Genomic DNA, 25,032 nt, shown 5'->3' with positions numbered 1-25,032 from the left:
TCAAAACACATAAAGTCTCCAATTCTCAAGCTTAAAATCACAAAATTATTAAGAAATTTCAAATTAAAATTCCAATTTTAAATACCCTGTATCTCGTAAACCTGCAACATTTGTAGACATAAGACATATTAAGCTCAACCGCTATATTTTGGTGTATAGTATCTCCAGTTCAGAGATTGCTCATTCTTAATGAATACCCTGTATATTGTAAAATTCCTAATCGGAGACTATGAATGATAACCTAAAAATATCACATTGGTTATTTTATAGCGCGATAATAATAATAGTGATAATATGGCATCCGCGCTATCTAATTTTAATTTTCCCCATAAAATTCTCCGTGGCGATGTGATGATGCCGGCAAATGTTAAAATGCCGGCGCACTCACATCAGGCCTGCGTAGGCCGGGCATCGTTGTTACGGCAACCGGCTTAAGTTCACTGTCCCACATTAAATTTGTTTTCGCCGACAAAAATAAATCACTTAATAATTATAAATTATTGTTATTATTTTAATTGTTTTTAAGGCTGTTATCTTGTTTGTGCAATCCGAAGTGGACAAATTGGACTTCAGTTTACGTTGTGTCATCTTTCGGATTAGTTTCGTGTTGGTTGTCGAGTAATTTAATTATCTATAAGGAGAGTTATCGATGTTTACTACACGTGTTTGCGCGGTTGCCGCTGCACTGCTGCAATACGCGCTTTTAGGGGTAACTGGTTCTAATGATATTAAAAACGCGAAGTCTATATACGACTTTAGTGCCAAAGATATTTATGGAAATGACGTGTCTTTGGAAAAATATAAGGTTGGTATTTATAGTTTATTCCTTTCCTTATGGGTTTTTGTTATAATATATCATTCGTGTCAAATAACAAAAAAAATATAGAATATACCCAATACACTTTCAATGAATGCAACGATCGCAATAGACACATCCTACTGCACTAAATATCTCTTGTATTTATGTTTAAATATGCCCGTTCATAATTTTGTTAAATCCACAGGAAACCGGTTGTAAAGTAAATAAATATTATTAAAAAAGGACTCCTGGTAAAATATAGGGGTTTGCAGTGCCAAAGAAATTAAATTAGAACTCTATGCAAAGAGACCGAAACAGAACGAACAGTGATGAATGAAGTGATATTGAAGGTTATTTTTTAGCCTCTTACCAGAGAAAAACAAACCACCGAGAAGCGACAAAACCCGCATTTACCGTTGATTTTCTGGGGTCCAATTTTGGTGCCCTTGAGCGGGCTTAAATGACATATAAAGTAACGGAGAAAAATCGTTTTGGCAATTTAATAGTTCCGTACACGGAGAGAAATACGACAATTAATAAATTAAAAATTTTATTGGGAATTTGAAATGAAAACTATTACATTAATTTACTGTTGGTATAGTTAAGTTATAGGTGTACCTAAACTATACCGTGTGACATAGGAAAAAGGGAACACGCAACAACTTTTTTATTTTTCAAGATAAACAAATGTATGAAAAAATATACTGGGTGTCCCATTTAAAATAAGAAAGTTCTTGTCATTTCCGGTTCAACCGGAAGTGATCAAAAGCAATTGAATACGTCAAAATATGCCTTTATAACCATTCTATTAACATACCAAATTTCATTTGTTTATCTTGAAAAATAAAAAAGTTATTGCGTGTTCCCTTTTTCATGTGTCACCCGGTATAGTGCCAACTATAAAAATTACCATTTAGGATAAATAATGAAAAACAAAAAATCTTCTAAACAAACTTTCATTTTTTGAGGAAATAATATTGGCTCATTATAAAATGAAACACAAAAATACATTGGCAATAATTAAATTAAACCTAGGTACATTTATACATTCCGCAAAATTTTTAGTTTTCGAACATTTTTATCTTTATTTGTTTTTAAGACCCTATTATTATATTTAATGGTGTAAAATATTTTCAACCTTATAAATAATTTTAAGATAAAGGTTCTTGGAAAATGTGCACAAGGGTGTTCATAATTAATAGTTTTCATTATGTTAAATAAATTGTTAGATATTCCCTGGTTTATGCACATTTTCTCAAAATTACAATTGAATATTTCCTTTAATTTAAATATATATTATGAAATAAACTCTTCTGAAGGAGAGCCACCAAAATTACATATATTGGAATTATAAGCCTTAAAATGAAGAAATAATCTATTTATATCCATTTCATCACACATTTTGCCGAAATTGGTGCAAGTATCACAGTTAATATGAACTTCAAGTGCTCTTTTCATAATGTAGCCACAAACATACCGAAAGGCATTTTCTGTGGGAATATGGTCGGTCCTATAACCAGAGAAAAACAAATCACCTAAACCACCAAAAAAAACCACCACATGGTGGTTTGTTTTTCTCTGATATTACCGGACTAACCGACGGCTGGCAGGGGACCGGCAATAAGACAGGTATACCAAATAAGCTCGCACATGCGTAAGAAAAATCGGTCCCGGCTTTGTCCCTTCTCGGTGGTTTGTTTTTCTCTGCTCTTACTTTTCACGCTTTGATATGAGAGGTGGGGGCGTTGCAATTTATATCCGCTAGGATCTCAGTTTTAATGAATGTGAAGTTTCCTAAGATTGTGTAGAAAAGACTATTGAATTTACGTCTAATTTAAAAATAAGTAATTTAAAAATTAATAATCAGAAATATCTTATTGGTTGTATATATCCATCACCCTCGAGAGTATTGATAATTATGTAAATATTTTGAAGGGATTATTAAATGAAGTTATTAAGCCTACCACTTTGGCTATTAAATGTGGCGAGTTGACATTTTGAAGATTCGTCATGTAAAAATTCCTTGAAAATTTTAAATGTTTTCTCGAGTTTTGGGTTGCATAAAACTATTATTGAACATACAAGAATTATAGAAAATCAATTGAAATCTGCTATTGACAATATATTTACATCTGTTAATAACGATGACTTTCGCGTTTGCGTTGTACACGGTGATATTTCTGATCACTTCATGCAGCTTATTTCAGTGCCCTTCCTACCTATTAATATATCATCTTTTTATGAAACAAGGTTCTTTACACGGAAATATAATATTAAAAAGTTTTATTCTATGGTGTCAAATACAAAGTGTTATTATATATTTAATTTGTTAATGTGTAATTCAATTTTTTGTAACGGATCCTCCTTAGATTCTGAGTTTCACAGATTTTTTGAACACTTTTCAGTTTGCTGTATATGATTCCTTTCCTCTGGAAGATGCTATCCTAAAAGTCCAATCACCTGCAGGCCGTGGATGACAGAAGATTTTATTAATGAAGGTCAATTTTTAAAAGATTTGTTTAGGAGCTATAAATATAACACACAATACATAATGAAAATATTTTAAAGAAATATAATAAACTAGCTGAATGCCCGCGGTATTGCTCGCGTGAAAATAAAAGAAAAGTCGAAGAAAGCCTCCAATAATAGTAAATGGAACCTACAATACACAAAAATAAAATAAAAATAAAATCCGAAGCCTCGCCTCATTGATAGTACATGCAACCCACAATTGCCACGCCGTTTTTCTTGAGGTCAAGGGGCGCGATTAATATAATATAATTATTATAAAACCAAGACACAAATAATCTTAAAAATGATTCGTTAGATGCAGAGCGAGCGGTAAGACTAAGTCGAGTCACCTCTCGGGTATCAGTCTCGCATGGATCCGCCTTGTTGTTATGTCTACCAAAATATAAATAATACAGAGGCACTTTTTCAATCGTATTTATTAATCAGTTTTATGCCGCTATGCGATATTTTATCATATCGCTAACAACCCTTATCGGTGGAATTTCGAAAAAATCCGTTCTTATCCGGTGCCTACATTATAAAAGGAACCCGTTTGCAAAATTTCACGTTTTTAGCTATTGTAGTTTGGGCTCTGCGATGATGAGTCAGTCAGTCAGGACAAACTCTTTATATAGATTAAAAAAAACCAAAATAACCAAACGTACCTATTATAATGAACTTTTTGCTAAATCTAATAATATCTCGAAGACAGCATGGCAAGTGATTAAGAATAATACCAACAATTCGGAATATTCCAGAATATTTAACGAAAACGGTTCTAATTTTAGGGATATGCAGGAACTTTTTAACCATTTTTTTATTGAGTTTGTAAACAAAATTGTAAATGATAGGAATTTAGCCTTAACAAATAAATCGCCAAAAACATTAAATAATAAAATAATTTTAAATTCATTATTTTTATGTTCATATGATGAAAGTGAAATACGTGAAATTCTCTTATCTGTCACTAAAAAACACTCGGCTGGTGATGATGGAATTCCCTGCTCTCTTATTAAACACGTCCTTGAATTTTTGGTGACACCGAGTACATATCTTGTTAATCTGTCATTTCAGGAAGGGTCATTTCCATCGGCTCTAAAGAACTCTCTTGTTGTCCCTATTCATATTCAAGAAGGTGATAAGCATTTGATATCTAATTATCGAGGAATTTCACTCTTATCGGTGTTTTCGAAAGTTTTTGAAAAGTGTTTCTCTAAACGTTTGGAGTTTTTTCTACTCAAAGAAAATTTTTTTAGTAAATACCAGTTTGGTTTCAGGACGGGTCGCTCTACACAAGATGTAATTTTGTCCCTATATTCATATGTTTTGTCTAATTTGGAATTAAACAATAAATGTGTAAGCCTATTTTTTGATTTAAAAAGGGCGTTTGATGTAATAAATATTAACCTAATGTTGGACAAATTTAACGACTGTGGTATGAGTGGTCTTGCCCATAATTGAATGAATATATATAATATATATAATAATAAATGAATTTACCAATTTGAATAAAAGCTTGCTTGTTAAAATACATAACAAAACCATAGAACAAAATAAGGTTGTCAAGTACTTAGGAATATTAATCGATGAACATCTTAGTTGGTCTTATCATGTATATATGGTTGTAAAGAAATTATCAATTTACGCCTATGTGATCTGGCAGTTAGATAATAAATTCGATATTGGCCTGATACTTCTTGATTACTATGGTTATATCCAGTCATGTTTGTCATATGGCATAATGTGTTGGGGTAACTGTTCTAGAAGTGGTGAAGTTCTTACGGCCCAGAAAAAAATAATTAGAACTATTTTATTTAAGCCTTATACATTTTCTTGTAGAACACTCTTTCCAGACTTGAAAATTATACCATTTCCTTGCCTATTTATTTGCAACTCGGTCATGCATATAAAGCGTAACCTGTCTGACTATTCTTTGTCTAAAGGTACCCATTGTAAACTCAGGTTTAACTTAAATTTGGATTTACCCAAACATAAATTAACCAAAGTGACAAGCAGTCCAGTAGTTTTACCAATGAAATTATACAATAATCTTCCCATTGAAATAAAAAAAATTGAGAAGGTTAATAATTTCATTGAAAACAATTTTAATTAAAAATTCATTTTATACGGTAACAGAATATTTAAATTGCAGCGTCTCATCCTTACTCCCATAATTCGTATTTGCTTGTTTGTTAAAAACTGTAGTTTTCTTATATTCTTTTTTTTTTAATTTAGGTCTCATAGTTTTATTTTTTGATTATCCGATACTTATTTGTATGAGTCTATGGAAATAAATATTTGAGTATTGACACACAAGTTTCAGTGAAAACAATTTTAATTAAAAATTCATTTTATACGGTAACAGAATATTTAAATTGCAGCGTCTCATCCTTACTCCCATAATTCGTATTTGCTTGTTTGTTAAAAACTGTAGTTTTCTTATATTCTTTTTTTTTTAATTTAGGTCTCATAGTTTTATTTTTTGATTATCCGATACTTATTTGTATGAGTCTATGGAAATAAATATTTGAGTATTGAGTATTGAGTTTTGAGAACGTAAAATAAGAGAGACGTCAAATCATAGCACTTTTCGGTCACCTTATGACACTTGATAGTTAGTAGTTCCAATAGCTAGAAAAGGCGGCGCCACCGACACGAGGATTGGTATTAACATCTGATATTGACATTGACGTAATTGGCAGTCATACCTCTCAATCTTGTCACTTTTCACTCTTTTGCTCGACATTTTTTATGACTCAGCATTTTATATTTTCTGAATTTTATATCCCTTTTCATAAGTTTTATAGCTTTAAGTTTTTTAAAATTGAATTATTAGTAACTGAATTAGTCAAATTCCCGGGAAAAACTCGATTAGATCTTCAAAAAAATGTACAGTTAAGTACATCTTAAATGCTTGTATATATATTTGTATTAATTTTAGATTTTTAAGTTTATTACTTGTAATTGTGAAAAACAAAGAAAACCACTTTCAAGAGACAAATACGCAAGTTGTTATTATTGTTATTTGTACCTTAGAATAATAACCAAATGTTTTGTGTTGACATGTAAAATCATTGCCAAATAGCGATACAGGATGTCCGTTTTCAAATGGTCAAAATGCGACAGTATATACAGGAACCATAAAAAAGTAGTTTGATATAGGACATCGATGGTTGTAAGTGCCTCATTTCCTAAATACAGAGTGTTGAAATTTTTCAAAAAAACGTTTTTTTTTCTCTGTATTAAAAACGCTTTAAATGATTTTTTTCAGGTTTTAAATGATAGGTAGTGAGGCAACTTTTTGAGAAATTGCAGATGAATTGACTTGTGCAGGGACTGACTTGCACCGACAATTTTAGCCAGTTTTTCATGGTAATTTCCATAAAATAAATAATAATTATTATTTATTTATTTATTTATTTATTTACTTCATATATCCACATACATAAATATAATGCATAACATAGACATACTAAGTTATGCACCTAGATAACCGAATCTGCATGTGCTCCTAACTGTTTTTACGAAAAAAAAAATTTTTTTTAAGTATATCCTAACCATTACAAAAATAAAGAGCCACAATAACAAAACATACAAATGAATACACATCATCTTTAAGTTCTGTTCTATTTTCGAAAATAAAGTTTTTACATAATTTTCTAAATGTTTTGAACCTATAAACAATCTTGATGTTGTTTGGAATTAAATTAAAAATTGTTAGTGCAAGATAGTTTAAAGATCCCTTGTTCAAATTTGTGTGAATTGTTTGAGTAACTAAGTGTTTGTTTACGCAATTTCTGGTATTATAAGAATGCATTACATAGTAATTTTTTTCGTTATTTTTTTTAATAAAGCAGCATACCTCTAATATATAGATTTATCGAACATCAAAAATGTCGCTGGAGTATAACAGATTTGTTGAGTAGAGCTTATTTTTTTCAAACCCAACTTTCAAAATATAGTTCAGCCCTACGTTTAAGGAATTTAAAGAGCTGTGATACAGACCTCCCATATACTACAATAATACCATATTTGATTAGTGACTCCACCAAAGATTTATATACGTATATTAATAATTTTGTGCATAAAATTTGCCTTAAGATATAAAATGTTCGTAATAGCTTTAGAATATTCTTAGTTAGATTTAAAATATGTTCGCTCCCAATAACACCCAAATATTTAGTAAAAGAGACCTCTTTAATTACATCTTCATGTTGAGTATCGTAACCTACATCTAAAGAATGGAATGTTGCGCGGTTTGCTTCAGTTAAAGAAAATGCAATATAATTTGTTTTAGATACGTTGAGTGAGAGCTTAAATGTGTCTAACCATATTTTTATTTTACGAATGCCCATTATTGTGCTTCTCCTTACTTTATCCCAAGTGTTATCTGAAAAAATGATTGCTGTGTTATCGGCATAAGATATTACAAATCCGTTCACAATTTTTAGATCTGTTAGTGAATTAATATACAAAATGAAGAGTAATGGGCCCAGTACGGTCCCTTGAAGAAAATCTTCCAATCTTTACTTTCAGGGGATCACTCAAAATATTTTCTATTTTTAAAAATTTTTGTCTACTTGTTAAATAGTTTCTCAATAAATTTAAGACCGTGCATTTCATGCCGCACCTGGACAATATATCAAGAAGCCGGTTATGGGGCACGGTATCAATACCCCAATACACTTTTTATTATTGTCTACTGAATTTGTAATCAATCAATCATATGCTTTATTGTCAAAAAAATTACAAAATTTTGTAGACAAAGCTAATAAAAAAAACATGCAAAAACAAAACAAAACAAAACACACAAAAATAAAAAAAAATTAAAATAAATATACAAACAAAATAAATACATGCAAAACTGTACAAAAACAATGTACCTGGTCAATATACATCATGATGTATAAAATGTCAATAAAAATAAACACAATAGCCAATAACAGTAAATTAATTAAATACAGAATGAAAGTGCAATTTATTTACTAAAAAAAAACTAATAATTATATTCTCTATTTTAAGATATAAAAAGAGCCAGTGTGTGTATGATACCCAAAAAGTTATCCTAGAAAAAAATCCTCCACTGCGTACAAGGCTTTTTCCAGAAAGTACGCCTTCAAAGCAATATGATATTGAGGAAAAGAAGTAATTGATTTAATTTGATCATGCATCTTTTTGGCTCTGTATAGAATAGAGCTTTTTACTAACTCGGACCGAGGGGTTTGCAGATAAAGATCATGCACTGCGTTGCGAAGTGAATAATTGTGAGACGGCCTACTTGGCATTTCTGACTTATGTTTGCGCACTAAGCAAATAGATTCCAATATGAATAAAGAGGGAAGAGTAAGTATCTTATATTTTTTAAAGACTTCTTGACAGTAAGCTCTGCTATTAAGTCCAAGCAGATACCGAACTGCTCTCTTTTGGAGTTTAAAGATGCGCTCAAATTGAAACACACCGCATGTGCCCCAGAATGGAAGGGCGTAACGTAGATGTGACTCAAAAAGGGCATAATAAACTGTTTTTGATGTTTGAAAACTTAATTCCCTGGAAACTGATCTTAAGGCAAAACATGCTGAACTTAAGTTTTTATATAAGGCATCAATATGCAAGTCCCATTTTAGGGAGTAGTCAACATTAAGTCCCAAGAACTTCACAGATTCAACGACGTCCAAACTGGTGTTGTTAAGTACGAAGGGTTGAATAGTAGTTTTATATGATAAGACTTTAGTTTTTGAGACATTTAGGCACAGAAGATTAGAATCGCACCACGATTTAATGGTAATTAAGTCATTAGAAATAGTAGCATGTAGTGCCCTAACATCCGGATTGCTCCATGTAAAGCTAGTATCGTCAGCAAAAAGACAGATTTTGCCACTGATGTTAAGATTGGCCATGTCATTTATAAAGATCAGAAACAAAATAGGGCCCAGGACTGAACCTTGAGGTACCCCACATTCTATTGGTTTGCAAGAAGACTTCGTCGTATCAACCTGATTTCTGTAACTGAGATACGATTTAAACCACTCAAGGGGCGTTCCTCTGAACCCATAGTGATTCAATTTGTCAATTAAGATGTTATGGTTTACACAATCAAAAGCCTCGGAGAAATCACAAAAAATTGTTGCTGTTGAATGATTATTATTTATACTGGTGTAAACACTATTAAAGAGAGAAAACATAGCATCATTTGTGCACTTGTTACTCAAGAATCCAAATTGGTGAGTAGTAAGAATTTTATATTTAAACAGAAACGATAAGAGCCTTTTTTTAACCAATCGTTCAATGATCTTTGATAAAGTGGGAAGGAGTTCGATTGGGCGATAGTTTGAAGCTTGTTGTTTATCTCCTCCCTTATGCAAAGGAATAATTATTGCAGTCTTTAGGCAGGTAGGAAAGACTCAATTTTGGAATGACTTGTTAATTAAGTTTGTTAGATGGATTAAGGTGCAATTTGGCAGATTAAAAAACATTTTGAGAGTGAGCCCATCTGTACCAGATGATGATTTGTTTTTTATTTCATTTATTGTAGTTTGAAGCTCTGTTGTTACAATGGGGGTAAAAAAGAAGGTGTGTAAATTTTCATTTGGGAGATATGAACGAGGATCGTGAGAAGATATTATGGTAGCCATTAAATTTTTAGCTACATTAACACAGTAGTGATTAAGATTCTCAGGTGAAGTAGGGATAGTGCTAGATGAAGTCTTATTTCTTAATTCATTTACAATAGACCATGTTTCTTTGGCAACATTACTTGATTCGATCATCCTTTTATTATAATAAATATCTTTTGCAGCTTTTATAGTCTTATGGTACATTTTTCTATAAAGCTTGACATAGTTATGAAAAAATACGCTGTCTGTAAATTTTTTCAGGTGTGATAATGAGCGCATTTTTTTTGCAGACACAACTAAGACTTTAGTGGTCCATGGCTTATGATATTTAATTTTGATAGGTCTAAGAGGAAACGACTTATCTGCAATACTTGATAAAGACTTTATAAAACTAGAAAATTCACTATCTATATAGTCAGAAAGAAAATCCCAATCAGCCGTTTGGCAAAAGTTCTTGAATTGTAAGAAATTATTTTTCCCAAAAACACGGCCTAATTTACGTAACGTGTTTTTGCCTTTAGAATTTATGGAAAATTTAGTTAATGCAGCTTCATGATCAGAAAATCCGGAATTAAAAACCGTACAATCTACGAATTCAGGAGCAAAAGATGACACGACATAGTCGATGGTACTAGAACTATTTCTAGTTATTCTGGTAGGAAAGTTATTATGCATTACTATATCCATTAAGACGAAAATAGAGTGAAGAGATTCTTGAGCAGCACATTTACTGGAAAAATCAATATTAAGGTCGCCACACAAAATTAATTTACCTTTTAAGGGCAAGGATTCTAGCAAGCTTAGTAGTTTTTGAAGGAAAGTCTGTAAGTCAGCGTCAGGTGTTCTATATACACAAATAATATAAAGGTCGTATGTATTATGGTAAACTATGGAAAATTCAAATACTTTTTCTGATAAAAAGTTATCAAACTTAGTTACCGGTGAAAAATCGTTGTTTATAGACATAATCATAGTGCCCCCATGAGATAAATTAGTTCTATTAAATCTTGCTATTGTAGTGTAATTTTGAACAAAAAGCTATTTGTTTAGTAAGTTGATAGAGGATCTGTGGTACTAGATCCACTAAGAAAACCATATTGGTGTTTGGATATTAAAATTTTTTTCTTTAAATATGTCAATAATCTGTCTTTAAGGCACGTTTCAAAGATTTTTGGAAAATTATTTATTACGCCAATAGGTCGATAATTGCTGATATTTGCCTTGTCTCCGGATTTAAAAATAGGCAAAACAACTGAAACTTTAAATTGTTCAGGTACTTTACCTGTGGCAAAAGTTAGGTTAATAATGTGAATCAGGGGACGAGTTAAAGATTAATGTGCCTTCTTAATAAGTCTAGATGTAAAATTATCAATTTTAGGAGAACTATCATTCTTAAGACGTATTTATTTATTCGTATGATTACTTCGTTTTCATTAACTGCATTTAAAAATAATGAATCAACTACTCGAACAGGATCCTCCAATTAATTATATAATAACATAATAATTATAATAATAATTACAACAAAGTGTGTACATGTTTTTGTTATGTTTAGTGTCGGTGCATACCTACTATCGTATTTTTACGGTATGGGAGTCACTTTTTTAGAAGATCGGATTGGACGTCAATTTTTGCAGAAGATCGAGATACTATACCCAATTGCAAATAATGTTGTCGGGGCGATAACATGAACAAGAAAAAAATTAGTAACAGTAATCAAACAAAAGTCACTTTTATTATTATCACTAATTTAGTAGTAATTAAGCTAATTAATTAATTATTAATTAATTGTCTCTAATTATGTTAAAAGAAAACTGGTAAAAACTAACTGCTTTATATTGACTGAGCTTGCAGATATACATCTTTTATATGGAGAAGCGCGAGGAAATGCTTCGTTGGCACAGCGATTGTACAGGCACCGTTTTTCAGATCGTGAATTGCCCAAACTGGTAAAACTCTGTTTTTTTCCCTGTCGCGTTTTTGTATAATTAATATTTTAAAATTCGATGGCTTTACAGATTGATCGAATAGTTGCAAGGCGGCGCTCGGTTGATATAGAAGAGAAAATTATGGCACGTATTCAAATTGAGCCCAATAATAGCACTCGTAAGTTAGAATCAACGTAAGTAGTTGGTTGTGCCAAAAACACCGTGCTTCGAGTACTGCAAAGCCATAATCTTCATCCGTTTAAACTGCAAAAGGTGCGGCATCTTGTCCCTGGAGACGCTCCTTGTCGTCTTAGGTTCTGGGAATGGTTTCTCCGTCAAACAGAACAAAACGCTCATTTTCCAGGTTTAATCTCTACAATCTCTACAAGTGACAAAAAGGATTTTCGCGCGAGGGGTCAATTAATCTTCGCAATAACCACGAGTGGAGCGACCAAAACCCCCCACGCAAAAACGCAGAGGGTATCAGCATAAATTTCACATGACAAAATGTTTGGGCCGGTATTCTTAATTGAGCGATACATTCTGCCCAATTACCTTGACGGTAATAGTTACTTAGTATTTTTGCGAGATGTTTTGCCGGGCCTAATGGAAGATTAAAATTAGAGGATTTCGCACGAAAAATTGATATTCGTATTTTCCACCGCATCGTATGCGAACTTTTTCGCATGCAGTGTCTCGAGTGGATTTTGAAATCATTCGAGTTTCAAAGTTCGTGTGCGATTTTCAATTTGATTCTGCCACTTGTCTTGTTTTGATTTTAAACTAGCTTTGTTTTTTTTTTAATTGTGTATGTTCGTTAAGTATTTTCGTACTGTTTTTTGGTTGTTTATTAAAAACAAACAACTATAATCGAATGGCAATATTTAACAATTTTGTGCAAAGAAACGTCGTCGATGCACTGGAAGAGACTGAACTGTGGTAGATAGAAGGAATAGGATGTACTCTTCATTTCTTGACCCATTTGAAATGTATTCAAATGCTCAATTTATGAAATTATATAGATTAAGCCAGCCTATTACGATGGAGTTGATGTGCTCTTTATGTGCTCCAGGGAGACTGTGTAATCTGAGGAGTTTGGGTGCAAAACCGGATATATCCACTTTTCAACAAAAATCGTTTTTTGACGGTTTTTGGTCATTTTCGTCATTTCTATAGGTTCATATATTTATTTGGAAGCAAAACCGAATAAATCCCATTTAAAACGTTAAGTAAACTTCGACATTTGGAGCAAAACCGGATATATCCAAATTTTGATAACAAAAGCGGATATATTCAAATAAACAAGTTATCCGTATTCTATTGCACTTTTTATTATCTATTCTAGTAGTTGTTATTTGGACATTAAGTTGTGATTCTACGCGCTTTTAATTCTTGTAAGGCCAGTCAAATAAAAGTGTTCTTTTAGTGTTTTAAGTTCATAAGACATCCAGTCATTACAACAAAAGAAAAATACGTTGAAATATACTCGGAAGTGAGTTTGGTAAAAACACGAGACCTTGACTGGCAAATGTATAATGTTAAAGAACTGAAAAGGTATATAAAAAAATAAAGGAGCATTTTGGGGATGATTGGCGAAACAGGGAAGATTTTTTGTGGTACAAAAACCTATTACATAGTAACAACGCCGGAGCCAATGTGGATACTTCGGTAAATTTTGAAACCCAAGAAGAAAATGAGCGCGATTGCCTGCATGAAGAAAATGCAATTCATATATAATTTTCCTTTTATTACTTTTGTCAAATTAATGAACCTGATTCAGTTTGTTAAAAGAGAAATAAATATATATTTTTGCTTAATTAAAGCTATTTTTTTTAAAATATTACTATTTTTAAATATAAATACACAGAGTGTTTTTCGTGTTTCCTGAAATTTTTCTGAAAGAGGATATATCTGGTTATGCACGTGAACTCTTTCAATCCATTCTGTCCGCTACTTTTATCGACAAGGCTTTTGCAGTTTTAGCTGAAAAATCTTCGACGTGAATGAAACTTCGAATGCTCTTCAAAAATGCAATTTTTAATTAGTGTGCGAATTTTGCCGCTCGACTTTGTTCGCATTCGAAGATTCTCGCATGATTTCAAAAATACAGCCCCAGACCTACAACAACAGGGCGACTGGTAGAGGTGGTCCAGTCCCTTAGCCAGCAAGGTCACCTGATCTGACACCTCTTAGACTTTTTTGTCTGGGGCGCCATGGAACAGCTTATCTACGCAACACCTGTCACAAACAGAGAAGTTGTGGAGTTGTCTAGTTGCTACAGTTGTGGTGGCTGCGGATTTCCTGAGAAACGATCCAGAGGACTTTGGCATCTTGGGTCAACAGGAGCAGAAAATGTGTGAAAATGCATACAGGACACTCGGAGCATTTGGTTTGAATTGTTTATTGTTTAAAATTTTTTTGCCTAATTTATTCTTTTTAAGTTGCTTTTTATTTTTTTTTATTTAAATAGTCTATTGTTTAGTTAAATTATTTATTTTTCATTGTAATGATATTAAACTTTTCATTGTGACAAAAAAGTTTTGAAGGATCCTTGTATGGATTTAATTTTTTTGCACGAAAACGGTGCGTCGGAGCTCAAAAATGCAAGGGATGTGTTTTATCAAAAATTAATAAAATATTTAAAAAAAAACTTTTTTTTTTCAAAAAAACAATGGCATGTCTTTTTTTTTATAAAAAAATTACATACATGTGCTGGAAGTCCGTCCCTGCAGGTCGAATCAAAATCACCATCTATTATTTAAAACCTAAGAATCTCATTCAAATCACTAAAAGCGTTTTTAATACAGATGATAAAAAATCGATTTTGTTTATTAATTTTCATACCTGTATTTTGGAAACGGCGTCAAACGGCGATTTTAAACTACTTCTTTATGGTTCCTGTATATATTCTAGTATGTTTGACCATTTGAAACGGGACACAACATCTAGATTTGGTTAATTTTAATGATTTCTGAATAAATTGTCAAATTTAGAATAATTGCCTTTTAATAGTTTTGTCCTCTAGACCATTTTGATGTATATATGGACATTTTGATGTCGGTGCTATAAATAGTATATAACTAAAAGTTTTTTATCTGAAACTTTATCAACTTCATTAAATATCACGCGTGGCGTATTGCAGATAATTGAGCCCTCGGATATACACAGGTTTACTCCTTAACTAGGTCTGTTTTATTTTTATCACAGTCTTCATCATAGATATTTTAGAGTAGTTTTGGCTTACATCTCAGTTAAGGTTTATATTGGGGTTACAACCAATATCTCTTTGATTAATATCCACGCATGAGTTTTTTCTAACTCTTCATTATTAATATTATTAACTCAATTTTTATGTCTCAGTTGTGTACCTGTGGTAGACCGTCTAGCTATCTACTAATTATAAGGCATCAGTAGTAGAATTTGTCTGTGTGATCCTCATTATCTTTTCTGTTAATTCTTGAGTTAAATACCATACTAAATGTCAATGTTGCTGATTAAGTCTGATAAGAATGAATTTTCTTCGAGAAGATCACCCTTACAATGTTTTTTACATACGAAACCAAGGTGCTATAGAAATTATTTATATATAGAAATTAGAATATATAAAAATTATTAATTACCCCAAAAATTATTAAAAAATAACGTATGTTGTAAAAAAAAAGGTGTAAAACGAATTATTTGTACTCATGTTAACTTATCCTAAAAATTTGACTACAATTTGATGTTTTTAACTATTTAGTCAGGTATGCAAATACATGTTGTATTTTATACATTGACTTTTAGCATTGACATTGATTGTTAGTAATCTTGGACACTTTTTTTACTTCATAATATTTATTTAGATAAAATATATTTACTAAGGCTGTCTGTGGCACCAATAATAGTAATAATCTCATTCTAGATCTTTATCAAATTCAGGATATTTTGCAGACTCTAAAATTGTGCAGAAGTGCTAAGTGTTCTTCAGTGATGATTCATTGTTAAATTTGTATCAGGTTTTAATTAAGTATTATTATAATTTCCTTATTTTGATCTGCGCTGTGTTGGAAAATAGAATGAAAAATAATAGAACCTATATTACTGATTATTATGAAATTTGACATGATTGAAATGCAATTCTGATTAAACTGTATAGTTGTATAACTTATTTTATATTACTCGTTATAATATAAGAAGATATAAATCAGCAAAGTTAAAGATTTCTTATAATGATTAATAGTTCAAAAATCCATGCGGCCTTTGTTTTTCGTCAGCCGTCGTTTACGAGGAAGGTTTAAGAACGAAAATGTGTATCGCTTTCTCTTCTGGTCGTTTATTGGGGAAATCTAAATTTGATTTATTGGCCAAACTATAGGTCGTAAAGAAAATGTATAAAACAAAATGAAGATGATTACATTCTCTATAATTTACCTCTAAGGAGCGCAGTTATACAGCCAAGGGGAACAAAGTTAAAAAGTTCTAAATTTGGGAAAAAATTACTACTGGTAGTAAAAGTACAGCTTCATTTCTGATTAGTAAATTGTCAAGAATTTAATTGTTATTTTTTTATTTCATACATTTTTCTGTAAAACTTATAGTTTAACCAGTTTATTGCTCGAAAAAAATTTCTACTTCTTATATAGGACACCCAATAGGAACGCACGTTTTGAATTGCGCAGCATTCTTTTTTTATCGCAATATGTAAAAAAAACTGAAAAGAATAATGTAAACAGTTTGCATTAGTAGCCATGGAACGATATACGGTCGAACAACGAATTATTATTAACACACTAAATATGGAGAATGTTTTGCGGAAACAGTTCGAAAATTGCGGGGCATTTTTGGTCGACACGATGCACCAAATCACACGACTGTCCAAAGACTAATTGATAAATTTGAACAAAATGGTTCTGTCGTGGATGTAAAAACACCAGTGCGTCACCGTACTAGCCGTTCTGTTGAAAATATTGCCGCAGTGCGTGACAAGTGTTGGCGAAGTGTTGGCGAGAATCCGGGAACATCTATCCGTCATCGTGCACAGCAGTTGCACATTTTGAAGAGCACTACCCACCGAATTCTAACAAAAGATCTTCATTTACATGCCTATAAGATTCAATTGACCCAAGAATTAAAGCCAGTAGACCATGCGACGCGCCGTACATTTTCTTCTTGGGTATTGCAAAAACAACAAATGGATGTCGATTTTTCGAAAAAAATTTTGTTTACCAATGAGGCACACTTTCACCTTAATGGCTTTGTTAATAAACAAAATTGCCGAATTTGGGGCGAAGAAAATCCTAGAGTCATTCATGAGAAGAAAATGCATCCATTAAGAGTCACTGTTTGGTGCGGATTTGGACAGGTGGAGTAATTGGACCGTATTTCTTAGAGGACGAGGCTGAAAATGCAGGTACCGTGAACAGCAAACGCTATCGTAATATGCTCACTGAGTTTTTATGGCCTCAATTGGATGGTATGGATACGGGCGGTATGTGGTACCAACAGGATGGTGCGATATGTCACACTACACGTGAAGCAATTCAATTGTTACAAAGAAAGTTTCCCGGTCGTGTCATTTCACGGAATGAAGACCAGAACTGGCCCGCAAGATCATGCGATTTAACGCCTTGTGACTTTTTTTTTGGGGTTTTTTAAAATCCCTCGTATACGCTAATAACCCAACAATTCCACAGTTGAAAAACGAAATTAGACGTATTATTAGCGAAATTGGGCCGCAATTATGTGAAAATGTAATTGAAAATTTCTCAAAACGAATAAGAGTCTGTCACGAAAGTCGTGGCGGCCATTTGCCAGATATTATTTTTCACGTTTAATTGCGTTTAAAATATAAATAACACTCAGTTTAAAATAAATTATGACTTTTATTTACCAATTAAAACGTGCGCTCTTATTGGGACACCCATTATTTTCTCATAGATGTATACACATGACAAGAGATAAAGGCTGCATAGATGTTTTAAATTTACAAGACTTTTTGGGTGCCTATAAAATGACGAAAAATAAAAGAATAGAAACGCTGCATTAAACCTTTGTATAAGTTGATCTAATTTTAAATGTATTTTTCTTTTCGACAACTGGTTTCTGTCATTTATTAATATTCTACGTCTATTTTTTAAATTATTATTTGCATTTAAAAGTATATATATTTGCTAATTTCACATTTTTAAAAAAAAAATCTAAATAAGTAGAGTGTGTGAGTGAACTTTACGTGGAACATCTATACATTTGACATTATGACATGGTTACAATTAAAATGCTAAATTAAACAAAATAAACACAGGAAAACTTTCTAACGATTTTTATATTTTTTAGGGTCATGTTTGCATAATTGTCAACGTAGCTTCCGAGTGCGGATTGACAAATTCAAATTACGAAGAACTGAACCAACTCTTTGAAAAATATGCAGGCCGCGGATTACGAATTCTTGGATTTCCAAGTAACGAATTTGGAGGTCAAGAGCCAGGAACTAATGAAGATATTTTGAAATTTGCAAAATCTAAAGGTAGAACAAATTTGAATAATCCTTAAGAAAACAGTAGAACTTCACGGTCTCATAAGCAAATTTTATTGGCTACACGTGTTTCGCCCTGTATAAGCAGAGCATCATCAGGCCTCAAACCAATTAAAAGGGGTGTTTAATATACAACCATTTGCATTTATTTATTAAACTGTAGATTATACGTATATCATATATGATTCTGTTTATAAAAAGGAGAAAATTTAGGCATTTATAAGAATTGACACGCGATCTACATATCTAGGTTTTAAACCTGAAATTAAATCACTGTTTTTCGTCCATATTATTCAATCTAAGAATGCTATTTTTATATTTAATATTTATATATAAAATTTAAATGAACAGTGTTATTAAATTAAATATTGTTTTTCATCAACACAACTCTTACCCCCCACCCACCCCAAACATTTGCCCAGTAAGAAAATCTTTTGAAGAATCACCATTTATCATCCATATTTAATAGCACTGTTTTTGTAGTAAATATTTATTAAACAAACAAACTGTTTTATTAGATTAGATACTAACGACGAAACCAGCTGTTATTCATGCGTATTGTTTTGGAAAACAATGATTTTTGAAAACAATTTCTTACTGGTAAGGTATGTGGGGTGGGTGGGGGGTAAGGGTAAGGTTAATGCAAATCGGTTTTTTTGCAGAAAATAATTACGCGAGAAAAAATAGTTTTAAGAAAATTATGTGTAAAAAAATCTATAGTTTTTGTATCTACAATTTTTTTCTCACCTAACCTTAAGGTTTTCGACTAAAACCTGTTTTAGTCGTCCCTTGTTACCTGGTTTAGTAACGCCCTATTTTATTTCTCGACAGTAGTTGTGCCATTTTTTATAGCAAATAAGTGAAAATTCAGTTGTTTTAAGATAAGTCTCAGTTTGTTTTTAGTTTTCGACAACTTTTCATTATCTAGGTTGAAAATACAGTTTTTAAATTAAAAGTATTGGTATATTTATCAACCGTATATGGTCAAGGTATATTTATTAAACTGTAGAATATACGTATCATATATGATATCATACACTGTATCATATACGATTCTCTTTACAGAAGGGAGAAAATTTCGGCATTTAAAAAAGTTGACAAGGGATTATATACCTAGTCTTTACACTCGATCACTACACCTCAAATTAGTGATAAAAGGACTCCGATATCATATGCCACTGTGTAGGATACGATTTACTTTTCATACACGTTTATATCTTATTGTGTAATAATAGAATATCATACAAAAAGAAATCTAGAAAAAACAGGAAATGCCTTAACGTGTATTAAATAATAATTATAGCAAATAATATAAAAAAAACTCGAGAATACAGATTTGCTTAAAATTAAATTTAACTCTAAACTTTATTTTAGAAAAATGCAGTGGTGTACTTTTCTTTTATTAAATAATATTTAGATAAATCCCTTATGGACGCCATTCGTAAAAATTATTTTTTTCTCAACACTTCCAATACAATTGATCCTTTACTCGTCAGATTAAAATACCTTTTTCCAGTCTTCTATGCTCTCTTGCAAATTGTCTTTCTGGAAACGAATTTGTTTATAACTTCAGCTGACTCTTGATGACTCTTTAAGGCAAAAACCATTTTACTACGCGTAGTAAAGCATAACTTGCTTCTACTAATTATCCAGCTTCACAAAATGTAAACTAAGCAAGTAAAAGAAAACATAAAGTGTTTAACTGGATCACTTTGTTTGTATGCCCTATGCGCCTTAACTTGACGGCTGTCCAAGAGATTGTACGTAATGGACTAATGAAATATATGTCCAAACAATAAAAAATAACTTCCTACTATAATTCATATTCAATATGTTATTCCTTTAGTTGAAGTCCAACAATGTTTGCAGTTACAGAGTTCAATTACCTGTGGATGGTAAGTGGTCAGTTCGTCGCGCTGTTTCTCGTGCTCGTGCGTCGACGCGTACTTCGGAGAAAATCGTCTGGCTCTCCGAAGTGTCTGAGGAATTCGAGATGATTCGATGGTTGCTGGTATAATATAAAGGAGGATTGTTTGGCGCGGAGAATTTTACTAATCAAGCAACGTACCGCCAAATTTACTCACACCGCGCTCAGTATTTTATGTTCGCTTGTCTTGTTGTTGTTCGTAGTAGTTGTAAAATTTTCTATTTCGTGCGTCAAGAGATACTATTTGTCATAAAATTGACCAAATCAAATTAGTGTTAAAGAAGAATGGAGCGCTGGCTTAAAGGTGTTGCAAAAAATGTGGTTCGCTTGGATGATGCGTCAAATTCAAATCAAGGTAATATGACGGCATCAAGTAGTAAAACATCTAATGACACACTGAAGGTGAAAAGCATGACGAATCATACATTAATCTCAGATTTGTTGATTCCAACGGCTCACCTCTTTGTGTGTTGTGGAGCAAACTCCTTCCTAATAGTCCACTCCAGTCCAGGTTTCCAATGGTACCTGCTAAGATGCGCCGACATTTAGAAACTGTACATCCCATGACTTCAAAAATAAAAGTAGAGAATTTTTTCTACGTAAAGAAGAACAGTTATTAGGAAGCCAAAAAACTATGATATATGCGACTTAGACTGTGAATGAAAAGGCCATGAAAGCATCGTATTTGGTTAGTTACCGCATTGCCCAAGCAGGAGAATGCACACTATCGCTATAAAGCTAATAAAACCATGTGTGGTAGACATAACAAAATGTATGCTCGACGAAAAATCTGTAAAGCATCTTTCTACAGTGCCGCTTTCGAACTATACAGTTACGCGCTAAATTGGAGATATCGCAGCAAACATAAAACAAGAACTGGTTTCACGGCTTCAAAATAACAAATTCGTCTTGCAAATGGATGGGTTGACTGATGTTGCTGACTGACCATCTTGCTTGTAATTGTGCGATATCCATATAAACATTCACTCGAAGAAGACTTGCTTATGTGCTCATCGCTGCCTACTAACACAACCGGAGAAGAAATTTTTAACACCATTAACATATTTTTTGAGGAAAACCAACTCGATTGGAATTATTGCATTGATATTTGTACCGATGGAGCCAAGGTAATTACAGGTAGAATAACAGGAGCAATATCACGAATAAAAATGAAAGCGCCAAATTGTAGTTCCAGCCACTGCATCCTGCATAGACAATCACTCGCGGTTAAGAAAATGCCACCAAATCTAAAATTGGTTCTTGTTGAGTCAGTAAAAATAATTAATTTTGTCAAGTCACGTCCACTACAATCCCGATTGTTCTCAATATTATGTGAAGATTATGGTAGCGAGGTTAGGTTGTCTCGGGGTAAAACTTTGACAAGGCTTTTTGAACTAAGAACAGAATTAGAAGATTTTCTTATCCTTTTAATTTAAAATACCGTTTGTCCGATAAAAGCTAGTTATTTAAATTAGCATTTTTAGCAGACATGTTTGGAAAACTTAACGAATTAAACCTGTCACTACAAGGAAAACAGACAACAGTTTTCAAAGCTAAAAACAAAATAACTGCCTTTAAAAGAAAATTAGATTTTTGGATTACTTGTTTTGGTAAGAGAGAAATCGAAAGTTTTTCATTGCTAAGTAAGTTCCTTAGTCACCATAGTCTTAGTGATACAGAAATAGTTCAAAAGGAAATATTTGTTGAATTGGTGCAATATCTCAATGATCTGCAAGGGACTTTTGAATCTTACTTTCCTGAAGAACAGAATACAAAACTGAAAATAAACTCATGGATTCAAAACTCTTTTTCATCTAAATTGCAGAAGCCTGAAAATATGTCAAATCAGATCTATGAATCATTTCTAGAAATGACATCGGATACAAGCATGGAATCATTGTTCAAAACAATTTCACTAAATGATTTTTGGTGCAGGGTTCGTGATGAAAATCCACAACTTACCACAGAAGCTTTGAATGTTCTTTTGCCGGTCCCAACAACGTTTTTGTTTGAAACGGGATTTTCAGCATATACAGCTACAAAAACAAAATACCGCAATAGACTGGATGCCGAACCAGACATGAGAATTCAACTTTTTTCTATCAAGCCTGACATTACCCAGTTAATGAGAAATAAAAAACAATTACATGCCTCGCATTAAATGAACTTAGTGTTATCATTTGCTTATTAACTTACTACTTACTGTATCTATCTTTTTTTGTATGATTATTAATAAATAATTCACATATAAGTGCTTTTGCTTTTAGTTTAGAGTTTAGGGTTCTGTTAAAAATTTAGTTTTTTAAAAGGGTTCCGTCACGAAAAAAGTTTGAGTAACACTGAGCTAGACCATTGTTCCAGAAGATTCGCTAACCTTTCACAGGTTCCTAGAGATGTCGCGCGGTGTGCCTTCCATTTGCGCTACTGAGTGGTTTTTTAGAATGACGGAAAACAGCTGGTGTATTCGCGGCGGTTAAGATCGTTGCAATATTATATATTTTATAAAATAATAGTAGTTTGCTTAATTGTTATAATTATATTTTTAGTTTTTTGAAGAACGTGTATAAAACATTTTAGGCAGTAAAATTTAGTACAAACCTTTATTTGAAAAATCTAATTTTTGGTCCGTTTGCTGTTTATGCTATTTTTGCACATGCAAATGCAATTTTCAAATTTCCACCACATTTCCGCTATACAACGCAATATTTTCCATCGTATGTAGCGCTCTCCCTCCCACTGCTTTTACAAATATAACCTCATGAATGACCGGACATTTTTACTTTACATTTACTCTATTTTTAGGAGTCCAGTTCGATTTATTCTCAAAAATCCAAGTAAATGGTGAAAACGCCCACCCTTTATGGAAATACTTAAAATCGCAGCAGGGAGGATTTTTGGTTGATGGCATTAAATGGAACTTTACTAAGTTCCTGATCGATCAGCACGGACAAGTAGTGGATAGATATGCTCCAACGACCTCGCCGAGCAGCATTGAAAAGGATTTACAAAAATTATTCGCTCAACAAGAGATGAAAGGCGAACTTTAAAAGAACCAAAAAATATTTATTAATATTTGTGTGCAAATATTTTTATGAAGAATAGCTCTGATAGATACTATAAGCAAAATAAGTAGTGCATTTTTTTTAGATACTCTGCTTATAAATCTTAGCTCTCATTTTAGAAATTTAATAATGATCTTTTAGTTATAGTAAGTAATATAGCTTTTTGCATCTAAATGTATTGTAATAAAATATATACATCATTTTAAGATTTGATTGTAACTATTTTGTTAAAATTCAAATAAAACAATAACATTTGCTATTAAGTTTAAATTTAGTTTTATCCAACTTACCTGCTGGGCGGACGATTTGTTTTTATAATAGAAATCTTTAGTTAAACAAGAAATTACTTTAACTCAGATGCAAATTTTCCGATCTCATATGTATCTCAATTCTCCCTAGCATCTACAATATAATTGGGTACCAAAGCATCTCATATTTTAGTACGCAATCTTATATCGAGTACTAGAAATATCACTATTACATTTATGTTCGTATAAACCGCGCTTATATGTTTTGATTTATTCGTATGATATATACTATTTTATTCGCTACTTAGTTCAGATCGAATGTGAATTGCGTGTAAACTATCCTTTAAGTGAATGTTTAATTAAATAGTTTCTAACCAGGAGAAAATGCAACTTTAAGAAGTCTCATAAATGCAGCGGCTATTTGTTGAGTTACGCGTTTCGACTTACCGCATCATCAAACCCTAAATTAAAATCAGGTAGCTATAGTTAAACACTAAATTACAGAAGAACCATACTTCTTTTAAGTACAATGATACGCACTATAAGTAAAAAAATACATGTAGAATAAAAATGAAAATATTATCTCCAATAGCGTGTATTGACTAAAATATGAATCTTAAAATATTAAGTATCACTAAAATCCGATGTATTTTATACATATTTCTTTATAAAACATACGAGTAAATATAAACATGAAAAACATAAATAAAAATATTTTTTTAAACTTAATGGTGATAGAAAACTGGGACCTTCGGATCTAAACTTCAAAGCACTAACCTTGTAGCCAAACCGGGTTTTAAAGGACATCGGAGTATTACATTAATTTATGTGAAGTATTGTAATAATGAGATAAAATTTTAAGTTAAATTTATTGCAGGATATTAAATATTTTTTCTCTATTAAACATGAGATTAGGTTCAAACATGTCGTTGAAACAATTTAAAATTGGACTTCTTTTGGCTCTTGTAATCTCTAGCTTTTCCAGGAAATCTAGTTTTTTTGAAAAATTGTGACCAGTTGACAAAAGATGGTTTTTTTTATGGTAAACACAAGCACAAGAGGAAAGTCCTATGTCACTCTTGGAGTGGTGCTTGCGCGAAGATATTTGTGGGCATTTATCTTGAATCGCTGTAGGTTGTATGCGTCGGGAAATATGTGAGGTGAAAGCCCGTTCCACAAAGAAGTTCTCCGTTCTCCAGATGAATGAGTATACAGCGACGTCCTTGGGGTAGGCAGGTGGACTCGATGTTGATGAGCCGCAACTGCTAAACGCGTCCTTCTTGCCGGAACAGCCCTGGGTGGAATCAGACCTGGCAGCTCAGAGGAGCACTTACCGTGATAATAATGGTAGAATACACAGAGATCAGCCACCTTTTTCCTGTGCTCCAGGCTATCCAGACTCTTTGTCAGTTCTGGTTTGTCGATAAAACGA

At 32.3% G+C, this 25,032-nt stretch overlaps 2 protein-coding genes across 2 annotated transcripts in view; one reads left to right on the top strand and one right to left on the bottom strand.

Annotated features, from left to right (window-relative positions):
- The window catches only part of LOC126741664 (voltage-dependent calcium channel type A subunit alpha-1), a 771,245-nt gene that overhangs the window by 495,712 nt on the left and 250,501 nt on the right, over nucleotides 1-25,032 (bottom strand). The gene's annotated exons all lie outside the window — the stretch shown is intronic.
- Nucleotides 370-23,615, top strand: LOC126741672 (uncharacterized). The gene is made up of 3 exons (XM_050448211.1): nucleotides 370-805; nucleotides 18,165-18,354; nucleotides 23,093-23,615. Exons 1-3 carry the CDS (start codon nucleotides 650-652, stop codon nucleotides 23,335-23,337), a joined length of 591 nt encoding a protein of 196 aa, XP_050304168.1. The 5' UTR covers nucleotides 370-649; the 3' UTR covers nucleotides 23,338-23,615.

Source organism: Anthonomus grandis, chromosome 10 (genome assembly GCF_022605725.1).
Source record: "Anthonomus grandis grandis chromosome 10, icAntGran1.3, whole genome shotgun sequence".
NCBI lineage: Eukaryota > Metazoa > Arthropoda > Insecta > Coleoptera > Curculionidae > Anthonomus > Anthonomus grandis.
This window is presented reverse-complemented; position numbering and strand designations above follow the sequence as displayed.

Excerpts from the sequence above, each read along its gene's own strand:
- LOC126741672 (XM_050448211.1), top strand. The coding sequence starts at position 650 with ATGTTTACTACACGTGTTTGCGCGGTTGCCGCTGCACTGCTGCAATAC. Across the intron at positions 806-18,164 it reads TGTCTTTGGAAAAATATAAG|GGTCATGTTTGCATAATTGT; the intron begins GTTGGTATTTAT and ends TATATTTTTTAG. Across the intron at positions 18,355-23,092 it reads GAAATTTGCAAAATCTAAAG|GAGTCCAGTTCGATTTATTC; the intron begins GTAGAACAAATT and ends CTCTATTTTTAG.